Source organism: Charadrius vociferus, unplaced genomic scaffold (genome assembly GCF_000708025.1).
Source record: "Charadrius vociferus isolate BGI_N301 unplaced genomic scaffold, ASM70802v2 scaffold45, whole genome shotgun sequence".
NCBI classification, from domain to species: domain Eukaryota; kingdom Metazoa; phylum Chordata; class Aves; order Charadriiformes; family Charadriidae; genus Charadrius; species Charadrius vociferus.
In genome coordinates, this window is record NW_009648712.1 from 3,112,769 (window position 1) to 3,133,817 (window position 21,049).

The following is a 21,049-nucleotide window of genomic DNA, read 5'->3' on the forward strand; positions in this document are numbered from 1 at the left end:
AGAGTGAATGTTAACATTTTTTTTAAACAAATGCTGGAACTTATCCTGATTTCAGTTGCTTTGTAATAAGCATTTACTCACACTTCATCATAATCACCTACTTGGTAGCTCAATGTGTTGGTGTAAGTGGGATGAGAATCAATTCCACCTCTTTCCCACTGGATTAAAAGGAGGAACTGTTAAAACTGGATAATGGATTCATTTGTCATGCCCTCAGCAAATGCAGATTGTTTGGTCTTTTCAGTAACATTATTATGTTGCACAAAGATGACCCTTTTTGTGATTTAAGATGTAGCTAGAGCAATCCAAGTACAGCCAAATCGATGGAGGCAATCTTGCTCTATTTCCAGTTTTCCAACATTTCTTTATTACATGTAATAGAACATTTTAGCATAATAACTCAGAGGTCTTGAGATACAGAAGACGGAGAAGTAATGTTGAAAAGCAATTCTTCACATTTGGCTTTCACCACATCAAGTGCAAATGGTGAACTTAAACATGAAAATACAATTTGCTCCTTCTAAAGTCTACATCCTTATCTCTTGCAAAGAACACACATTCATTTCCAGCGCCTCAAGGTAAAGACTAAGGCATCTATCACAAGAACAGTGAGTATCTGAAGGATTTGGAAGCAATCATTTCATAATGTTTCTTTGGAAGGGAAGCAGGGTTACTCAAAATTCATAGAGATTATTAAGTTTACATCCACACAGCAGATACGGTACCATATTATTTCCCATCAACGGTGTTCTCACCTGCTGAGAATCTCTCTTTGGTTCAAGACAGCCATTCATTACGAGGCATTAGCACTCTACTGCACAAACCAAAGTTATGCCCCATGAGTGAACTGGGCAAGCCGATAATACCCACACTGAGCTCACAAGAACTCTTGTTTACCTATCTTTCAAGCCCTTCATTTTGGTGATTTAATAGGCAAGCAATTTCTTACTTCAGCAGATTTGTTCTATATTACCAAGTCAGGTATTTCTGGACAAATGTGTGGGTGTTTAAAAGACTCACAAGGCTCCCCAAAGCTCTGCCATATCAGTGGAGTATACACTGACAGCAGGGACTCTTTATGACAAGAAAAGCTGATCAGCTGCAAGGTTTCCTATTGATGAATCCAACTCTTCACCCGGTCTAAACTAAGCCTGTGGGTTTTGTGTTTTTCTTCTTAGCCTTTTTTGAGGCCTGCAGAAAGTTATGAAATAGATTTTTCTAGTCCTCCCAGGAGCAAGGCCAGGTTCAATCTTGACCTCAGAAACAAAGCAGGCCATGAAAGCCAGTCTTCTCTGCCTAACATAAAGCAAACTACAACATGCAACATAAGGCAATATTAAGAGCGAGAAATGACAAGCAACGTATCAATATTGGGGAAGAGAAATAATAAAACCTGGCCATATTAAAACTTCAGCAACAACAGCACTGAACAGCACAATTTTGGCTCTGCTACAGTCTTCATTACCAAGGGTGGAAGCAAAGAGTGCTTCGTTGGAAAGAAGATTTCAATTACGAGTCAACAAAAAAGAAATTCTTTATTGTAGGGCATTATTTATTTTTAGGCATTTCGGCCAATTTATTCTGTGCCCATTCTACCATGTATTTGGGTACTGTAATGTATAGCTACATATAGACTCTCACAACAAGTCATACTAATGAAAATACAAAATAACCCTTACAGGACTGAATCTCCTCTCAGCAACATTAATGTAAATTAGCTCAGTCAACTGGGGGACATTGATGTGAAACTTGAGTGAGGAAAGAATTGGGCTCTGATGCTTTGAACAAGCTGCCCAAGTATATTTGAGAAACGTGAAGGCTGTTAAAACTGTGGGTTCAGGAGCTTGGAAGACAACAGAAGTGTAAAGATGATAAACCCTATTTTTCATGGTGAAATAGCATTAAGGAACCCAAATATGGTCCCAGAATACATAAACACCGAAGAGGAAGTTGCTACCAAAAGAATCAACAGTTTAACACGAGTAAGAAACCAGATTCTTATTGAAGACCACAGGAGTGGAATGGCTAGTTCCCATTAGCATGAGTGACAGTGGTGTTTGTGCAAATCCACGTATGCTGATGGAATATGGACTCTGAAATCTCCATGACCTTGATGTGCAATATTTATGTCTACACCTTTAGCCTTTTGCACATAATGAGATGCAATCTTTTAGCTTTATGCACTTCACCAGGCATTCAATTAGAAAAAGCAAATTTTTTGGGGGGGAAAGAATGCTAAGCTATTTAGACAGAAGGTAGTGAACCAAAAATTGCAAAACTTCAGCTTTCAAAAATAGCCTAAGTGACCTCTTACAATACTCTGACCACTCCATCACAAGCAGGAGGCAACCCCTGTGAAGAGCGAATTCTGGCAAAGTTCTCTCTTCACAGATGATGCACAGCTTAAGCTATAATGAGTTTTTGGGTTACAAATGCTGAACGCATTAATATTCCTTGATGATAATTATCACAGTATAAGCACCTTTCCCAATGTGAGTAGCATAAAGCAACTGAAGCAGCATTTTTACTACATTTGAAACAAGCTGGAAAATGGGATTTTCTACTCTCGTAACCTGAGGTCAACATACATCAAGCTATGCATATTAAATACGTCTACCCTATATAACTATATAGACCTTTCCATATATTCACACACATGCATGCAATTAACAACCCAATTTTTTGAGCACTCAAACAAATACACCATACATATGAACATGATTTCCCAAGCAAAATAAATCCAGCATTTTAAATATGATCCAAATAATTTGTGAAGAGGCTATAGTGCTAATTTCTTTGAAAGGGAGTTATTTTTCTAGAATATATTTCTTTTTAAAAAAGCACTTATTAGCTGCTGATACAAATTAAAAATTAAAAACAAATATTCACCCAAACTGAAAATAAAATTTGCAGAAAAACTCTGCCTTCCACCTTCAGGGGTTCAACTAGCCACTACGTGCAACACTAAGTGTGGCTTATACCCCTCAGAGATACCTTTTCTTTTTTTTACGAACACCTGAAAATATAGTTCTTCGGTGGGCCAAAATTCTTGCGCACAGCTCATAGACTAAGCAATGAGTAGGTGGCATTGAAGACGTCCCCAGGAAACAGAGGTGTGGGATCCTCAAGCCAGGCAGCTGAGCACCCGCAAAGCTGTTCCTTACCTGTCGCTGCAGCCCGGAGACTGCAGAACCGCTGTGCTGCCCCTGCCTGGGGCAGGAATGGACTCATCCAGACAGCAGCCGCAAACCTGCTGAGTGAATAGCCAGCCAGGCTCACCTAGCCTCCGTAGCCTACTCTTAAACATGAAGAGGGACAAAAAAGGGCACACACCAGGCATAGCACCTAAAATCTGGGAGCCATCCCAAGAAACAGGAGAATACCCAATGCATCACATATCAAACCCAAATTCCTTCTGAAGAGAACACAAGATACACTTCCTTAACAGTATAAATGGGTCTGGCTGTATTTTAAGTGCAAGACATTTAATTATTATACAAGTACTTACTGAGGATTAATTAGCATACAACAAGGATCTGAAACATGCAGACGTTTGTCAAAGAAGACAGGGTTTCTAATGATTTATTATTGTTTGATTAACAACATCATGCAGCAACTATGTTATTAAATCTCTATTTTGCATACTGCAGAATCTAAAAGCGTTACCTAGTGATGTACTATCTCAGTCTCAGAAGAGGGTAACAACTTGATCTTTGCTTTTCTCTCACCCCCAACTCAGAAAATGTTCATTGTTGCGAACGATGTACTGATAAGGAGCCTTTAAAATATCACACTGTGAGTTGCAGGGTTTTTACTAAATGCTATAATACTGTTTTAATATTCTGTGCAAACAAACTCAGTGCAGCTTTCTTCTGACAAAATGGGAGTCAGTTTGAACGCTTAATCCAAAAAATGGGAATCAATTCTGGTGTTCTGTGGGTGTGAAATCTGCTGAACCTATTTATGCCATGTTGTCCTGCACTTCCTTTAGGAAATATGCCATGTTACAACCATTTCAAGAACTAAAGCATAATTTTTACTTATGTGCTACAAAATGTCTCAAAATCCCATCTGAATACGGGCAAGGTTTTGAGGGAACCTTTGCTAAATATTTAACAGCAGTATTGGCTTATTAAATACTGTAATGTGAAAGCCATGAAAGGATGATATAAAGCACATGACATTTTTTTTCACTTAACATTGGTGCTCACTTTGAACACTGTACAAGCCCATCCATCAGAAGAACTGATGCATTCTAAGAAGTATTCCTTCTTATCAGATAAATGTAGCAATGGCATCTTGCTATTATAAAAATGATTAAATCCTTCCTTGGTTAATTGTGTAAGATCTGTTCCTCTGCTGTTAGAATCCCCTCTCCATCCTCCCCACTAAAACATCTGAAAAGATCACGTCTGAAAATTAAAAGTGATGTAGTGGAATTGGGCTGGTGCAAGATATATTGCTTATATGAAAGGCAAACCTAGGGGAAAAAGAGTCAGGCACAGAACATATAGCTTTGGTTTATCATACATAGAAACTGCACGGCTGACCATTTTACAGGTACAAAATTGAATACGTTTCTCTGCACATTACAATGCATTTGACAACTAGATAATACAGTGACAGTCACGTTAAAAATACAGACGTAAGACTGAAAATATTCTATAAAAATAAATACTTCCATTAAAACAAAATCAAAGTAACCTGGTTCACGACAACAGACGTGTTCCAGTAGGAATCACTGCAAACAAATTTAAATCCACAATGAAATATATTAATATAAACTAACAAAAAAATCTCTTGGCATGGAATTGCCTGCAGAGTGTGCATTTATTCTGTAAACACTGTAACAATGATTATGTGTCCTTCCAGCTCTCAGTGGAGACTCTTGCTTTTGAAAATGTCTTGTGGTGACTTACTAAATTCAGGCTATTTCAATTAGTATTACTGCACATTAAAAATTAATTGTATTAAAGAGTGGATTAAGGTTTAAATTTCAATTCTACAGTGTGTGTGCTAGAAATGACAGCTAAAATCAATGCTCTCTGGCCCATAATCGGAAGTTTGTACAACCGAAAACTGTGGAACTGGCGTCAGTTTTAAAAGAATTGATAGTTTAATTCAAGGTGTGTCAGCTCTAATTCCTGATTTAAATAGGAATGCTACACAGCCACAGTATTAAGCTAAAGAAGAAACTGAAAAAAAAAAGCTGCCTCGCAACGAAAAAATGTGTCATCTTCATAAAGATGGAAAAAATCCAAATTACAGCCTAACATTCACGTTTGGTATCACTGAGGGAAAAAAGATGTTTTAATGGGATGATGACTTCATTACAGAAGATATATATTTTTTTCTGCATTTAGAACATGTTGTTAAAATACCACCCGGAATTGCAATTTAGGCCCCAATCTTACAAACACTTGAGAACATACATAGCCTTATTCCTGTATAAAAGGAAGCTTGTGGCATCTATTCATGTGAATAAAATCATAAACATACTTACATGTTTCCAGGATCAGACCTTTTCATTACAATTCCTAATGTACAGTGGTGCCATGCGAGCTCATTTAAAACTTTTACAGTGTGCCACAGACACAGATACAGGCACACAAGTGAGCCTGAGGACCCTGTGACACTCCCGCTTTGGGACATTCCTCTTCTTGCAAACAGTCCTGGCAAGGACAGCACCAAAGAACGTGGCCATCAGAGCCGTGAGCCAACACAGTTGGGAACCCTGATACTGTGCAAGTTGTGCAACGGAGCTGTAGTTTCTACTTCCACCCCTTAGCAGAGCACCAGTGGGGACGCTGAATCCCCAAGCTGCAGTGGGAGGGGTGACAGTAACGTTGCTATCAAACATATCAAAAGTGTAAGTGATCAGCCATCAGGCTACAGCGACGAGGGCATATGGGGATGGGCAACAGTTCTTTGTACCTCCAGTAAGTATATCAGCTACAGTCTCCTGAGCTGCCCTTTTGTCATAGAACACAGGACAATTTCTTGGCCTCTACACATATGAAATCAATTGTTATCCTCCACTTTATTGTCTGACAAATCAGTTAAAACTTGCCTTCATGGGTGAAGGCTGCTTCTTGCACAACTAAGGCAGAAATCTGCACTCTGTCCTTGCTGAAGCTTGTATTTAGACCTTGTCACTGTAAGTTGGAAAGATTTTTGAAAAGAAAACGTTTTTATTAAAATATTTGTATCTTTACAACAATAATATTTTTTATTACTTGGGTGAAAATGAATTTTGCAGAAGGTTCCTTGAGATCACGGCACTGGATGATAAACTGACACCACTGCAATAATTCTTCCTTTGAATGTGAACACAGTGCCAAAAGGAAAGGAAACAGCTCAAGCAAAATCATTTTTGCACTCTTCTGTATTGTAAAATGTATGGGGAATAGCAAGAAGGGGAAAGGCATGTTCCACTTGTTATAAATCTAGTATTGTTCCTGTCTGAAAATGGTTAGCAAGAAATGCCTGTCATTTCTATCTGCAACCAACTAATTTTTTTAAGAGCAAATGATGAAGAACACAGCAAGTCTAGTGAACAGACCAAGCTGGCATCACTAAAGTACTGCAAAGCCACCCAGGATACCAGAGCCTGGAATTGAACAGTCATTGGTGGGTACCTAAGAGACAAGTTGATGTCCAAAATGTTTTTAAAGATCCCCTGTGCTGTGCGGATGTCCAACAGCAAGTTTGGCACCAAGAGAGTAAAGAAGATGGGTTGTAATAACAACAATAAAAAAATAATCTGGTGCAAATGGACCCCAAGGTGTAGTAGTCATCCCCATGCAACAATCACCCTTCACTGCAATTTACTGATGTTGCTTCATTACAATACAGCATACAAAGGGGGCAATATTAAGGCACACTATTTAAAGCTACAAGATCTGTGGTGCCAGCTATAGCTGGTACTGAACAGGACTATAGATTAAAAAGAAGGTAATTTCAGCAGAGAATACTGAAAAATGAAAACGCTCCTGAAGGTGCACAAGTGTGTCATTTTCACAAGACTTAGCTGAATGTCACAATAAGCGACTGAAGCTAAAGACTGCCAACACATTTTACAGTGTGAACCCACAAATTCGTTACAAAAGCACAGCAATAATTGGTTGCAAATTAACGATAGCCAAGGAAGACAAAAAAAATGCGACTGGTTTAGGCCAGGGAGAAAAGAAATGTTTTCATATGATAGCAGAATATATAGAAATTGAGAGAGAGATTTGTGCCGGGTACAGGACCTGCAGAGTAGATGGACCTTCGTGCAACTTTCAGAATTGCAGGGACAAAAGACAAATTCTGAAGAGGAATAAGCCAGTGTTATTGACTCATGGAAGCCATCACAATTTCTGCTAAATCTCTTTCTGTTAACTGGTTCTGACTGGGGAAGAAATGAAGTATAATTTTTGTTGTGTGGAGAAGATGATGTCAAGAATAGAAATCAGCTGGACCGCATCTGTGAGAAGTGGTGATACGGTAAAAGAGGAGGAACAATTTTTTTTAATTGGCCTCTGAAATGGAAAGGAAACATGAACCAAATTTGGGAGCTCTAAGTCAAGCAGCAGAATCCCCCATTAGTTGAGAGATAATAAAAAACACAAATAATTTAATAGCTTGGTATTTATAACATTACAATACTTTTCCTTCTTAAGGTACACTAACTAATTTGTCTTGAAAAATCTCTGTGGGTGAGTATTGTCTCCATTTCACACTTCAACGACTTGTTCTAGGCTAGTGAAGAAGTCATTGGAAATGCTGGAACCACCACAAACTTGCACCCGTTCCCACTCTGTTTTGACATTCTGAAACAAAAATTGCCTTTGTAGCCTCTCAAGCAAAGACTTGGAAAACCAGACTTGGAAAAAAGGAACTCTCCCTCCAACAAGAAAGGACAACACCATAAAGCAAAAGGAGAGAGATGGCATGCCATGAAAAAATTAACTGCATTTTGTGGGAGATAACGGTGTAGCAGAAGTCAAAGAGCTTTCCAAATCTGCTTTTTAAGGAGACGAATGGGAAGGATATATTTAAGAAAAAAGGGCAGCTAGAGTGTGTTGAGAGTGCTTCTCTTGTCAGAGAAGAGAACTTCTTCTACAGAAGCTTTAGGTTGAAGGAGACAAAGAAAATCACCAGCTCACAAACAGGCTGGCCTGGAGGACCCATTGCGAGGGTTGAAAGAGATGCACACACAGCACAAAAGCGGTAGTTGATGTAAAATACGATAACCTAGGTGACATATCATAGAAATTAGAGTCCTATTTTCTGTCACCTAATTTATTCCCATGCACCACCATGAAGGATTTTTCCTGGCGGTACAATTCCGGTCTGTACTGCTGGGCACACTCCATCACTGGTGCAAATGCAGCAGCAGGTAGAAGTAGAGAACTTTTCCATTATTAAGAAGCATCCCTAAGATTAAGTTTTCTAGGCTAGCTCTCTGCCCAAGCCTACTTATTTCATTTTTCACTAGTTTTATTTTACTTTCATTTTGTTTTCATTTTAGCCTTCTTTTTTAAGCTCAGCTGTATTTTAATCAAAAAAGGTTAAAAATACCATCCCTGTTAAGTCTGACTTGAAGAATAACAGCACACAAGGAGCAATGTGGGTTAAAAGTTCAAATTTGGCAGGGAAATGTCACTCAGATGAAGAGTATTTAACTGTTCTGGTGAAAACTGGTTTTGATTTGATCATGTTATGACAGTTTGCAAATCCCACTTTGCACTAAGTGATATTTGGGTTAGGCTTCTTAACCAAACTTTGCAGCAAATGGAAGGCTGCGGTGCCTCTGAATGACTAATTGAACGAGGCAGTAAACATCAACATCTCCCAAGATGTTCAACGAATTACACACTGCTCTGCAGGAATCTCATCTGGGGGGCTTTTTGGGGGGTGTGGGGGGTGGGGGGATTTTGCACAGTTATCTAATGTCTTGGCACTCGCATAGGTGTGCAATGAAAAGCAATGAAGCCAGAAGCACAGTGGGTTCATTGTGAAGGTTGCCTGCGAGAGGGTTGGGAGAAAGGGTGCCTAGCCAAACAGCCAGATATTAAGAATATACCGCTGGGGTCCCGAACTACAACACTCTAATAAAGTGCTGTGTGAGAGAAAATTCAAATTGTATGGCTAGGCACTGAAAAAAGAAAACCAAAACAGGATGTTACAGGCATATCCTTAACTCTGGCTGCTGTACATGTGTTTTATGATGGCTTTTGATTATCCAAATATACTATCCCTTTTATCACTCGGTCTAACCCAAACACAAGACTGGTACCTTTCAGTATAAACACAGTGAAAGGGGCAGTGTTTTGAAATAAGCTTTGTCCAACACACTATGAATAGCATATTCTGTAAAGTCTCCTGGATAAGTACCACATATATGGGATTATAGTCATGTAATAAAAATAATGTGTTATGTGGCTTTGCACCTTTGAGCAGGTCTCCTTCACTTTGCCCACTGCTTCATTTCCTCTGGGGCTTCTCCTAATGCTCTGAATTGCACAACGTATTCAAACAGCAGCTTAGTTAAGAAAAATAAATCTGCCAAAAGGAATGTTTCTTCTTTCTTTCTCCTTATACATTGAATTTACCTCTCTAATTACGTTAGTTCAAGGCCACATGACAGAATTACTCAGTTCTGCCCCACTGATATGTTGGTCCCATGGTTTTACTTGCAAGTTTCACTAAAAGGGCATATAGTCATTTTTCACAGACAAGAATCCTGAGATGGAACTTTAAGGGCTTGACATTTTTGTGCACAGAAAATTTTAATTTGGTAATATTTACGTTTCTGATTTAGCAATTAGACTTTTTTTTTTTTTTATTTCACAGACATTTATACCTGTTTTGCTGGTCACTAAGGCTGAAGGACATGATAGATAGGCTGTTCACCTTGTACACACATGCATATACCCATGTACATAAGAAGAGGGTGCATTCAATCATAAAACAACTTGTATTTTAAGTAGGTGTTACTGTTTCACTTTACTATTGATTTTCCATTGGCTCCACTTGAAGAAAGTAACTCTACATGTGAAAAAGGGTGTGCAGGAGTATCTTCTGACTCTACATGGTCTATGAGGCTTGCAAAATTAGGGATTTTTACTGAAATATAATTCTAAGCTCCCACAAAGGCAGAATTAAAAGGACTCCTTACAGAAAGCGTGGTGGTAGCTCGACCACTATGCTGAGGAGACAGAAGGAGTTACTTTCCTCAGTAAGGATCATTACGTGTGTCACTGGTTAATTCCTGTTCTATGCTCCTCATTAGCATTACTCTCAAGTTTCTGGTTATCATATCCGAAATATTAAGACATAATAAGTACGAAGGTGCAGATAATTGGATATTAACCAGAACATACTTGACTGGGCAGGAGGTAGGGCCTTGCTTAAACTAATCCTGAAATGTATTAATCACCAATTAATGAATGGGTTTCAAATTCATTTTCTATTATAGAACACCTCTGAGTATCTAAGCTTTTTCTAATAAAATGAGTTGGAATAACAGGATAGGAATAAGAAACACTCCAATTTGAGGCTGGTTTGAATTAATTCCCTATAGCTTGTTGTTAAGTTCATTGAAAACAATAATCCTGATATGAGTGACTTTCTTTATAAGGTTGAGAAAATAACCATATATTATAGCACTTATAGGCTCTATTTGCAGGTGCAAATGGTCATACAGAGGCTAAATTCAGAACAGAGCTAGTTCACTGGAGAACTGCTATAGCACTATCTATATTTCTTAAAAGCAAATATAGCTCTATAAGACAAGCAGCGTAAGACCTGCATCAACTCCAGACAGATATTGCAAATTAATGATTTTCAGTGTGAAGACAGGTATTCATGTATGTCTATCTCTGTAAAAAAAAATAATTCAAACACCTCCTCTCTCCACCCCGGCCAAAAATGTGGTCCACACCTGTCCACTCCGGTGACCCAGGCTCCTGGAGGATGAAAGAATGGTGGGAGGGCAAACACATAGAGATTATGAAATCCGGTTCAGAAGCCTGGCAGGGTGGCGGGGGGGAAAGTGAGGGAGGGCCGTGTTCAGCTCAGAAGCCCCAGCTTCGGACAACTTTGCCAATTTTGCATTAAGCACAGACCCTTAACCAGCATTACTAACTAGCTTGACATGGTTGTACTTTTCTCAACTAAGAGGCTAACCGGCTGCACACAGTTGATCTCTGAATAATGGAAGTTTTTGTTAACTGAGCATATTTAAAATACCAAAAGAAATGCAAAAAAAATCCCAAAAATGGAGTCTGAAGTTTTCCCGGTTTTTCTTTCCTTTTTTTTTTTTTTAATACAATAGTCCTACATTTCCAGGTTAATTTTTAAATGGATACTTTAGCATTTTATTATTTGAAATAGGTGCCCACTACCGCACCATTAAAAAAAACACTACAGATCCTTATTGTTACTAATGAAGAAAATTATAACAGACATGGTTGAAGTACTATTATTCCCCTTTCTCTCTTCTTGCTGTCCTCAGTGTTATTTACATTGATGTGAATTGCAAGTAAACCAATATTATCCATCTCTCTGTTTTTCCCTTAATTTGTTGACTTTAATTTTAGTAAGTCTTAAATAAGCGCTTACTGAAGATGAAGTAAGATATGCAAGCAAGTAGTCCTTTTATCAACAATTTTGCCACAGAAATACACAAACATTTCAATGGCTCTTCATTAGCAAACAAATCAACAAGTGATATTTTAATGCATGACTTTATTCCATCTCTGTGGGGACCGTAGTTGAGAGTGTGATGTACAGTACAGAGAAAGGAATCATCAGCCACAATGTCCCAGGGCTCTATCCATTGAGGACTTCTCAGCCTCTGCTTAAAGAGTGCATTTAATTGACTGATAGACAGTAGCTTCTTTGTTCACAGAAGACAGCGAAGTAATGGCAGCTTGAAAATCGTACCATCTACAGGATCTCCTGAGACTAGTAACAGGGGGATATGTGTCAGGAATAAATAAATAATCTAATTATTAAGCCACTTCCTGTCAAGTTAACTCCAATTTGTTGGCTTTTGAAGGCAACAAAACGAGGCATTTTTCCTCATTATGCTTCTCTTTTTATACCACTGGTAATCACAGGCGGATTAAAGGGTGCCTGATTGGTTTTTTTGTCAAGGAACTGAGAAGCAGCCAACAGTACAGAAAAACAGAGTTGGGGTTAGAAGAAATTTCATGCTTGTCTCCTTTCCAGCTCCCTAACAGCCCACACTGCTGCCCCATACAGTGCTGCCAGCTGTACAGCAAATGTGTACCCCTCCAACGGCGGCCTACCAGGCCACAGGCTCCATCCTGAGAGCTGTGAGATACCTTGCAATCTTGGCAGGTAGCTACTGCTGTCATAGGCATAATTCTAAAGGTGACCTACGAAACCCCGTCAGCTCACCAAATGCAACAATATGAGCAGCTGAAGTTCGACACCCACTCTCCATATTGGCTTCTTTTGTTTCGCTTCCTGCGCTTACGTGGCAGGGAGAAACCTCGGGGACGCGCTCCCTTGAAGAATCGTCGGAGGCTTCTCTCCTCAGAGCAGGGACAAATTTGAACAGCCATGGTGAGGCTCCCCTCTGTGCCGAGGGCTAAACGCAGCCCGAAGGAATGCGCTCAGGCTCCCGATACAGCCCGCGATACAAATGGTCAGCAACAGAGAACAAAAGGGAAGGCTGACACCCTGCCATTAATTCAGCCCGTGGTGCCTAAGTATTAACATGCAGGGCGTATCACTGCGGCAGCTCGGAGGACAACCTTACGGCAGGTAGAGGGAAAGGAACAACTTTGGTGCTGCCCGGCGTTACCTTTGGGCAGTGTCCCCCTCATCGAGCGCTCTTCGCACCACAGGCACTTCTGCAGGAAAAAACTGAAGCCTCCCTTCATTTCTTTACCAAATGGACTCCAGCCTGAATTGTGGATGTTTTTCAAATGCTGATTTTAGTAGTATTATTACTACTAATAACATTATTTAATAATAAGACATTTTCATTCTACTTTATTAGGATTTTTTGAATCGGAGGTGCCCCCCCACTGAAAAAAAAAAGGTGGGGGGGTTCATAGATGTTTGCACGCTGTGTCCTGACTTAACCATTTGTGATTTTAAAAGCCGAGAAAGCCCTTTCCTAAAAGCTGTCTCAAAAATCCAGCAACCATTCCCACTTCCCACCCCTGCACTGAAGCGCCGGGCCGAGGTGCCGGGGCGGGGGGTGGCGCAGGCCAGCAGCCGGGGGGGAGCAAGGGGGTGGCGGGGCGCCCTTGTCCCCTGCAGGTGACACAGAACCTGAGGCCCGGTGAACGGTGCCGTGCTGGCGTGTCTACAGCTGCCTTCGCCGTTTCCGAATACGTCTTGGATTTTTTGTTAAATTGCGCAGATAATTAAAGCCTCTTCATATTTACAGTCTGCTTCATCGGTACCATGAATTCTGTTTTCAGTTACTGTCTGCAAATTCCCTCTCTGCACAATTTCATACTAAGCAATAACACTTCATTTTACATAAGTTTTATCTGATGTCCCCATACAGAGCTGCCAGCTGTACAGCAAATGTGCAGCTCTCAAACTGAGGCCTACTAGGCCACAGGCTCCATCCTGAGATCTGTAAGGCACCTTGCTGTCATTGGCAAGCGTTCCCTGCTATCGCTGCTACCATCGCTCCACACTACACACAACTTAAAATCATCTGATTATTAGAATTTGTGGTCCACACTCCATTTTATCCTTTATTTAATCTATCCCCAGATCACACATTTGTTTAAATGTTTTGGCTGGTTTACAAATCATGCAGCCATCTGCACAGTAGGTGTGACACCATTTTTTAGACAAAAGTTACATTACAAAACAACAAAGATAAAGTCATTTGAAATGCTTTGGTGTTTGTTATTCTGCCTGGTTTGCTTGGACCAACTCTAAGAAATAAATAGAATTATCTGTGTAAATCGATGAACATCTATGAAAAACAACACCCAGCAGAACGCAGAGCTTGCTCCATTACCTACGTTAATATCATGACAGCTGAGGAGAGATGACCTGGCCCACTTCTCATCTCTCCTGTACAGATGGCTATTAAAGAGAAAGTATCCCTTTTGTATGGTCCATGCAGAAACCCTTTATGGGCTTTTCAAATAAGCCAGCATTGCCCACAGGAGAGTAGCTTCCTGTTAGTATTAAACAGCCCAGATTTCATCTATTTTGTAACCCATCTCCTCACAAAATAAACCTACATTTTCTCAGATTTAACTCCAAATGCCGGTTTTCCTGGGTATTTCAATTACATCTCCTCATTTGCAGACAAGGTGACCCAAGTTTCGTCTAACTTTTGGACAACTTCTCACCAGCTCTGCCTGTAAATAGGAGATTCCCAGGCATCCAAATGATTTTCTGATGCTAAGAGGGTACGATCCACCTCTTCACTCTAAATTGACAATTTCCATTTCTTACTACTCAGGAAGCAGTGAAAGATGACCGACAAAAGGAAGCCTCCACCTCATTCCTCCTCTAGTGCATAGATGTGTATCTTTGGATACTTTCTCTCCTAAACCTCCAGTAAGAGAGACTTCACAATGTCAATTTTACTGTACAGCGATTACACTGACATTCTGAAGATATGTTACTGGAGGTCAACACGGTGCAACAAGTATTAGTTGCCCAGCACACAGCTTTCTCTGTAAGTGGAAGGATAATCATGGTTTTTAATGACCTCAGGCTTTAAACAAATAACAGAATGTGTGAATGCCACGTGCTATTACAACCAGACTAAAATTTTCTTGGGCTCCAGAAAGCCGATTGAGGTATTTCCTTTGTCTTGACATCAGTGATGTTGTCCACACATACTGTACACTGCACAAATGTGAGGCAAGTAAGATGACTTATTTTTATAGGCTTATTATGCATGTAGTTAGTACATGCATAATGCAAACATGCATATCCACACAACACACAAGCATATATACATATTATATACTTATATCACTGTCACTGAAAAAATCAAAAATCATGAGTTGCACTAAAATGTGTCTTTTCATCTTCTAATGGTTACATACTACTTGCTATTGTAAAACACAGCTGTTGTTAAATTTGTTTGCAAAGAAATTAAAATGTTAGATCCCACTTTCTATATAGACTTCTTTTTAAACTACAATTGTTCCAGCATAGATCTGTTTACTTGGGGTTTAATAAAGTATTTGCTGGTGTAAACTAGAATTCTTCTCGTCAACTGCAGAGTTGCTTCATCCTGTTTTCCCATTTCCTTCCTAACTTCGGTGCTCGGCATCTTTTTTTCTTTCCCTTCATTTCCTCCTCCTGCTCACACCTGCTACCTCGCTCAACGCTACACAACATCCTTCCCTCAAAAACAAGCCCCCCCCTCACCACAACAGACTTCACAAAATGTGTTTTATACATCATACTGAAAAGGTTAAAGAAAGAAAAGTCTGTTTACTTTTCAGAAATGACCTATATAGAAATTTTCAAAAGTAGGGTTGCAAAAAGGTACCGAATCCTGACTGTGACACCCTTCCCCTTTGCTCCCCGACTCTTCAGAGGGGTAGTGGCTCTTGCTATGACACTGGGGCTTGCTTTCTTCATCGACAAAAGTAGCAGCAAACTGCAAAGACTGTGGCTGTTTTCCCCTTTTATCATTCTCTTTGTCAGCCTGATCAGTCCTCAATGGTAAATGTGCTGCTCTGTTGTGCACAGCCAGCGGCTCGCAATTTGCTCACTATGTTTCATGAGACAGTTGTTTGTGGCTGTTTGGAACACATTTACCTCTTTGGGGATTTATGCGCTAGTTGCAATGCCAACCTCCATAGTGATAGAGATTTCTTTCTAACTAAAATAGATAATTAGAAGCTGGTAATTATTGGTCAAGAATTATCAGAGTGAAAAAAATTAAGCTCTTCATAAATAGTTCTTGGCAATGTCATCTCTTTACATTATCTCATGCCTACCAGCACTTTACTCAGAGCACTTACAAATTTACACTACTGCTGTTGAGCCTCGTAATTTTATATGGAGTAATTCCTTTTCTGAGTTAAACATGTCTGAACTCCCCCAGTTCAGAGCCACTCTGTATGTGCATGTGTGCAAAATCCTAGGTAACTGTTAGAGCAACTGTTTAGTATATTTACATTGAACTGCATTGGATACTACAGATGTAAAGGAATCAGTGGAAGAAAAAACAATGTTTAGCTTGTCTGCTTAAAATAACAGGGAAAATAATAGGAGGAGCAGTGGAGTGCAGCAAACAGAACACAAACAATGGCAGGCTCTCTTCCTACCCTCTCAGGTCAAATGCCAACTGTAAACTACGTGATGAAAACAAAGGGATGCCAGGAAGCCTCTCTCTTTTCTACAGACACCAGGCACTCAGAAGTAGAATTTTCTTGAAGAAGGATGCAGAAAAATGCTAGGCATTCCTCCCGGAGGGAAAGGTAAAAGAAAGAAAGCGGCTGAAGAATTACCATTTATGCCAGCACTTCCTAAACCCATATGAAACATGCCTGGATTTACGTTTCCTGCTTTCCCACTCAAAAGCTGAGAAATCATTTTACCAACACATTTCAATACACAGACCGACAAACATGTTTTCATTTGGCAATCATCCTCACAATTATCCAAACAAAAGTACATGCTTACATCTGGGTCCAAAATAATGCCTAAACAGAGGGCCTATTCAAAAAAGCCCATGGTTTGTCTTGCTTTCTGTCCGCTGGCATCCTCTAGCCTAAGCTTGAATCAGTATGGTAGTTTAAGCAAACACAGGCGTTGCTTGATGAAGCACGGTGTCTAGTAACGTGTGGACAGATCTGGCAGTCAGAACTCTTGAACTTTCACTCACTTAACGCAAGCAAGGAATTCCACTTCGCCTCTTTGTCCTCATTTATTCAATGGAAAAGGCTTATTGCCCTTGTCCCATCACAAAGAGGGTGGGAAGACTTGATTAAAGGCTGCAAAGCAGTTTTAAAAAGAGAAGTTCTAGAAGTAATGAACATGTAGTTACAGAGGAAAGCCATCCCTATGACATCTTTTCAATATATAACTTGCATAATAATGAATGTAAATTGTATTGTTGTCAAAGATACTTAAGGTTACACTTCACTGGGTCATCTGCAGATTTTATTTTCCATTAGGTGGCATAATCCCTCTTGTTGAATTGATTGAAACATATAATAAAATCTGTAAAAACACTATATACCCTCCTAACAAAGAAGAGTAAGAGGCTTTTCAAATAGCCTCTAATCCCTCTTCCCCTGCTAAATGTCTAGTTGAGATTATATTTGATTAGACAAAAACACACGCATACACACAACCTAAAAATACCTACCCTCAGTGGAGCTATTTTAGCCAACAAAGTAATTCCGGTTGCCTTATTTAAAAGTCTAAGTTTCACAGTGGGGTTTTATAAAGATATCTTTGCCTCAGTGACCTTCCATAATGCAGCTTCTCTCTGTGGATGTTAGCAACATCAACTCAGTTTACATTCCGGGATCGTGTTCAAGGGGCACAGTAATTAGATGGGACACTTTTCTAGGCTCCCAAACTGCTGAAAAGATGGTGAGTAGCAACTGTTTCCCTCAGCTGGCTGAGCGTGTATCTCTATCAGTGGTTCCCACACATTTCTGAGTGGAGTTTGGCAGATGACTTTCTGCCTTCTTGTTTGTCCCAAGTCCCAGCTGCCTCCCCTTTCTTCCCTGAATTATGATTATGGAGTCTTTCAGGTAAGAAGACACTACATCCATCAATAACTGCAACACAGACCATCCTAACACTTTATTATGAGAGGAAATAACAGTGCCTGACACTGTGTGATGACGTCTGCAAAAGGCATTTATTGCTCCTAAATTTGATCTAGGGATTATCACACCGTTTGACTTTTAACGCCTGCCTTCCCAGATTACCTTCCCTCTCCCTCTCATTAAAAGTCCTTCTTTTTCTCTCTCTCTCTCCCCCTGAAGCTTTCTCACTTTCCCTTCCCCAGAGGAGTGAAGACACTGCTAATCTCCTACCAGGGAAGCAGGGCAAGAAGACATATTTTATCAGACACATGTAAAAAAGGGAGGGACCAACGTGTTTGGGGAACCAGGTTTTTTTTGTTCGGTAAACATGCTGTCAATACAAGTCAGTATTCACTTAAATGTTTCATCTAATATATTTTTCAATCTTGATATTTTCCATCTTCAATATTGATATGCCCGCAGATATCTACAGGTACAGATATGGATTATGTATTACATACATTCACACAAATGTGTTTGCATGCATGTTTTCTGTATTATATATGAATACTATAAGCCTACCTACAGATGCACATAAACTAAGGCCAGTTTTAAACAGCTTGATGTCACCCCTTGAACCCTTCCCTCTAGACAGAATATGGTCTTGGAAAAAGGCCTGTGAACAATGGTATAAATTAAAGGGGAGGGGGGAGAGTGAAATTAGAAAGATAGCTAAGGAAAAATCCAATTAGTGGTGAGAAGGCTCAGAATTGGAGATCAGAAATTATTTTTCCCTGTGCTTCGATTCTGAGGTCACATTCAGAACTCTCCGGAACGCTGATATTCCTTTTACTCCACCCCAACACAAAATCCCCTTGCATTTGCTTAATCGAGGCTACATCATTAGGAACTGCACTGTTAAGTCTGGCAGTACAGATAAGAATCTTCCACTGAACACAGATTACCACAAACATGACCGGCAAATCTCCCTGCATGTTTTGCAAGCTCCTTCTTTATTTCACTGGGAAGATTTTACATTAAGCACGTTTATATCTGTGTCACTATGGTTATGTCATGAAGCAATATCATGCATGATTAGATACAACACAGACAAAACAATTAAATATTTTTTAAAAGATTTTCTTTCTCATTCAACCTCATCCAGCTTTTAGAAATAAAACATAGGCAGTTAATAGCTCAGTTTAAGAAAATTTCAGTCTTTTCAGATCTGCAAGCTGAAGCTACCTAACTGGCTTTGTCCTGCTTTACTGACTCTCTCCTCCTTTCTCTCCTCCCATTCTGACCTTTTACTAAAACTCATCCAGAAAATAGAGGGGCAAAAAAGAAAATCTGAGTATTTTATGAAAGAAGTGGGGTCCTATTCTGAAAATATGAGGCATCTGGGAAGTGGGTGGCAAGCAAACACACTGGCTCTGCCATTCCAGCATCATCCTTTACCCACAGTGTCCATATTCCTTGTCACGTTTCAGTGTGACTGTACGCTACAATTAAGAACATGTTAAACACTGAATTCAAAGAAAACAGCAGAAATGGTGAGTTCTGTTGTTGGTAATAACCTACTTTTAAATTCCACATTACTGACCCAGATTGAATACTGTGAAGCAGTTCAGATTATCTCCTCCCCAAAGACACAAAATATGAAAACTAAGGCCTAATCCAAGAGGCAAATCGCTTTGCTCCTTTGCAAAACCAGCTTGTCATTTGTGTTTATTCATTTTTAAGTAAAGTATATAAAATGTTCATGCCCTAAATGTATTTAAACTTATTAATAAAGTACACAGAAAAATGGGCTATTAAGTTTTGGCAGGTAACTTTCTTTTACAGTGCAGCCAAATTACTAGTGCTCATGGAAGAAATCTGCATGTTACCTTGAAAGAAAGAAAACAAGCATCAAACAAAGTATTTTTATGTTATAAAATGAAAAAAACCCAGCAAATTCTCTTCTGTTGTATATATAATTACTGGCTTCTATACCATATCGTTTGGTCTGTGCTTTGCATGCTTTTCTGTTATTACAGCAAGAAAAACAGCATAAGGGAAGCAGGAGTATAAAATCAATGGTATCCATCTCGGTCTTGAAAAGTGAAATTTGGAAAAGAGGCTAAAAACAAAATGAGACAACCCTGGCAATGTTATCTTATTAGCGGGCAAATGATGTGCTTGATAAATTTAATTGGCTGAGAGAACTCTTAGTGCTATTACTGAGTGGTTACCAAACTGAAACATTATGGGTAGTCCTAGGGGAATAAGCAAATAATAGGAAAATATGAATATCAAAGAAAAAGCAGCTTTTGTTTTATTCCAATTTACAACTGTAACAGCCTTGTAAACATCAAGCCAGGCTTGGATTCAGGAATACTAAAGGACTTTGTAAAATGCTTGTACCTTAAAGAGCAGATTCCATTACTGAACACTACAATTCCTTATTTTTTTCAAATAAATGATTATATTTAATTGTATACAGATACACTCAGGATTTTTTTTCCAGACTGCTCAAACACAACAAACAATACTATTTTATGGCCGTTTGAATTATTTATGTTTCCTAATGACAAAAACTCGCCAGTTTTGATTTTGGTACCAAGGTGCTTGAGAAGTACACAGTAGTGTCATTACCATAATAACTTCTGAAATTAAAACCTGTCTAAAACTCTACGGAAAGCTAACATCCAGTTCATTAACCATTCCTGTTAGTTTGTTTTCAATAATGCAAAAATGATTAGAAGTTTAATTTGCTAATCACCTGTGTTTTGACTGGCAGTGGATATATAATTCTCTGCAGAAGTCTAAACTAGCCCTTGCAGAAAATAAAATATGCTAATGCTTTATCAAGTCTAATAATATGAATAAAAAAATCAATCATGCCTAGGTTAATCATTGATGGATGCACAATTAATTTCTCCTTAACTCTCTTTAATTTTAGAGGCAATGATGATCATGAGTAAGAGAAATGGCTATCTGTCTTTGAGAAGTTTTAGTGCTTCACTTACCAATCATGTGGTTTGCAACATGAACTTGGATATCCCATTCATTGTAGAAAACCATCTGACATTTGATGCACTGGTAGGTCTTCTTCTAAAGAAACAAGGGTAGATAAAATTTACTGAAACATACAGTTGGAACCATTTCATTATAACTCAAAATACTGAGTTCAAAGTGGTCATTTAAAGCTCTCCAGCAGTGTTTTCATTAAGGCTTCATTATTAATATTAAAAAAATAACACTCTGCAGTTCTGTAGTACCTTTTATCTGAGTTTCCTGAAAATCTGTAGAGAATGGCTTGCTTTCAGCTTCCTAGC

At 39.2% G+C, this 21,049-nt stretch overlaps 1 protein-coding gene across 1 annotated transcript in view; it reads right to left on the bottom strand.

The window, feature by feature from the left end:
* The window catches only part of ZNF521 (zinc finger protein 521), a 229,005-nt gene that overhangs the window by 98,522 nt on the left and 109,434 nt on the right, over window positions 1–21,049 (bottom strand). Inside the window, exon 6 of the mRNA XM_009886636.1 lies at window positions 20,741–20,825. Within this exon, the coding sequence (XP_009884938.1) occupies window positions 20,741–20,825 (85 nt within the window). The remainder of the gene's footprint in view (window positions 1–20,740; window positions 20,826–21,049) is intronic.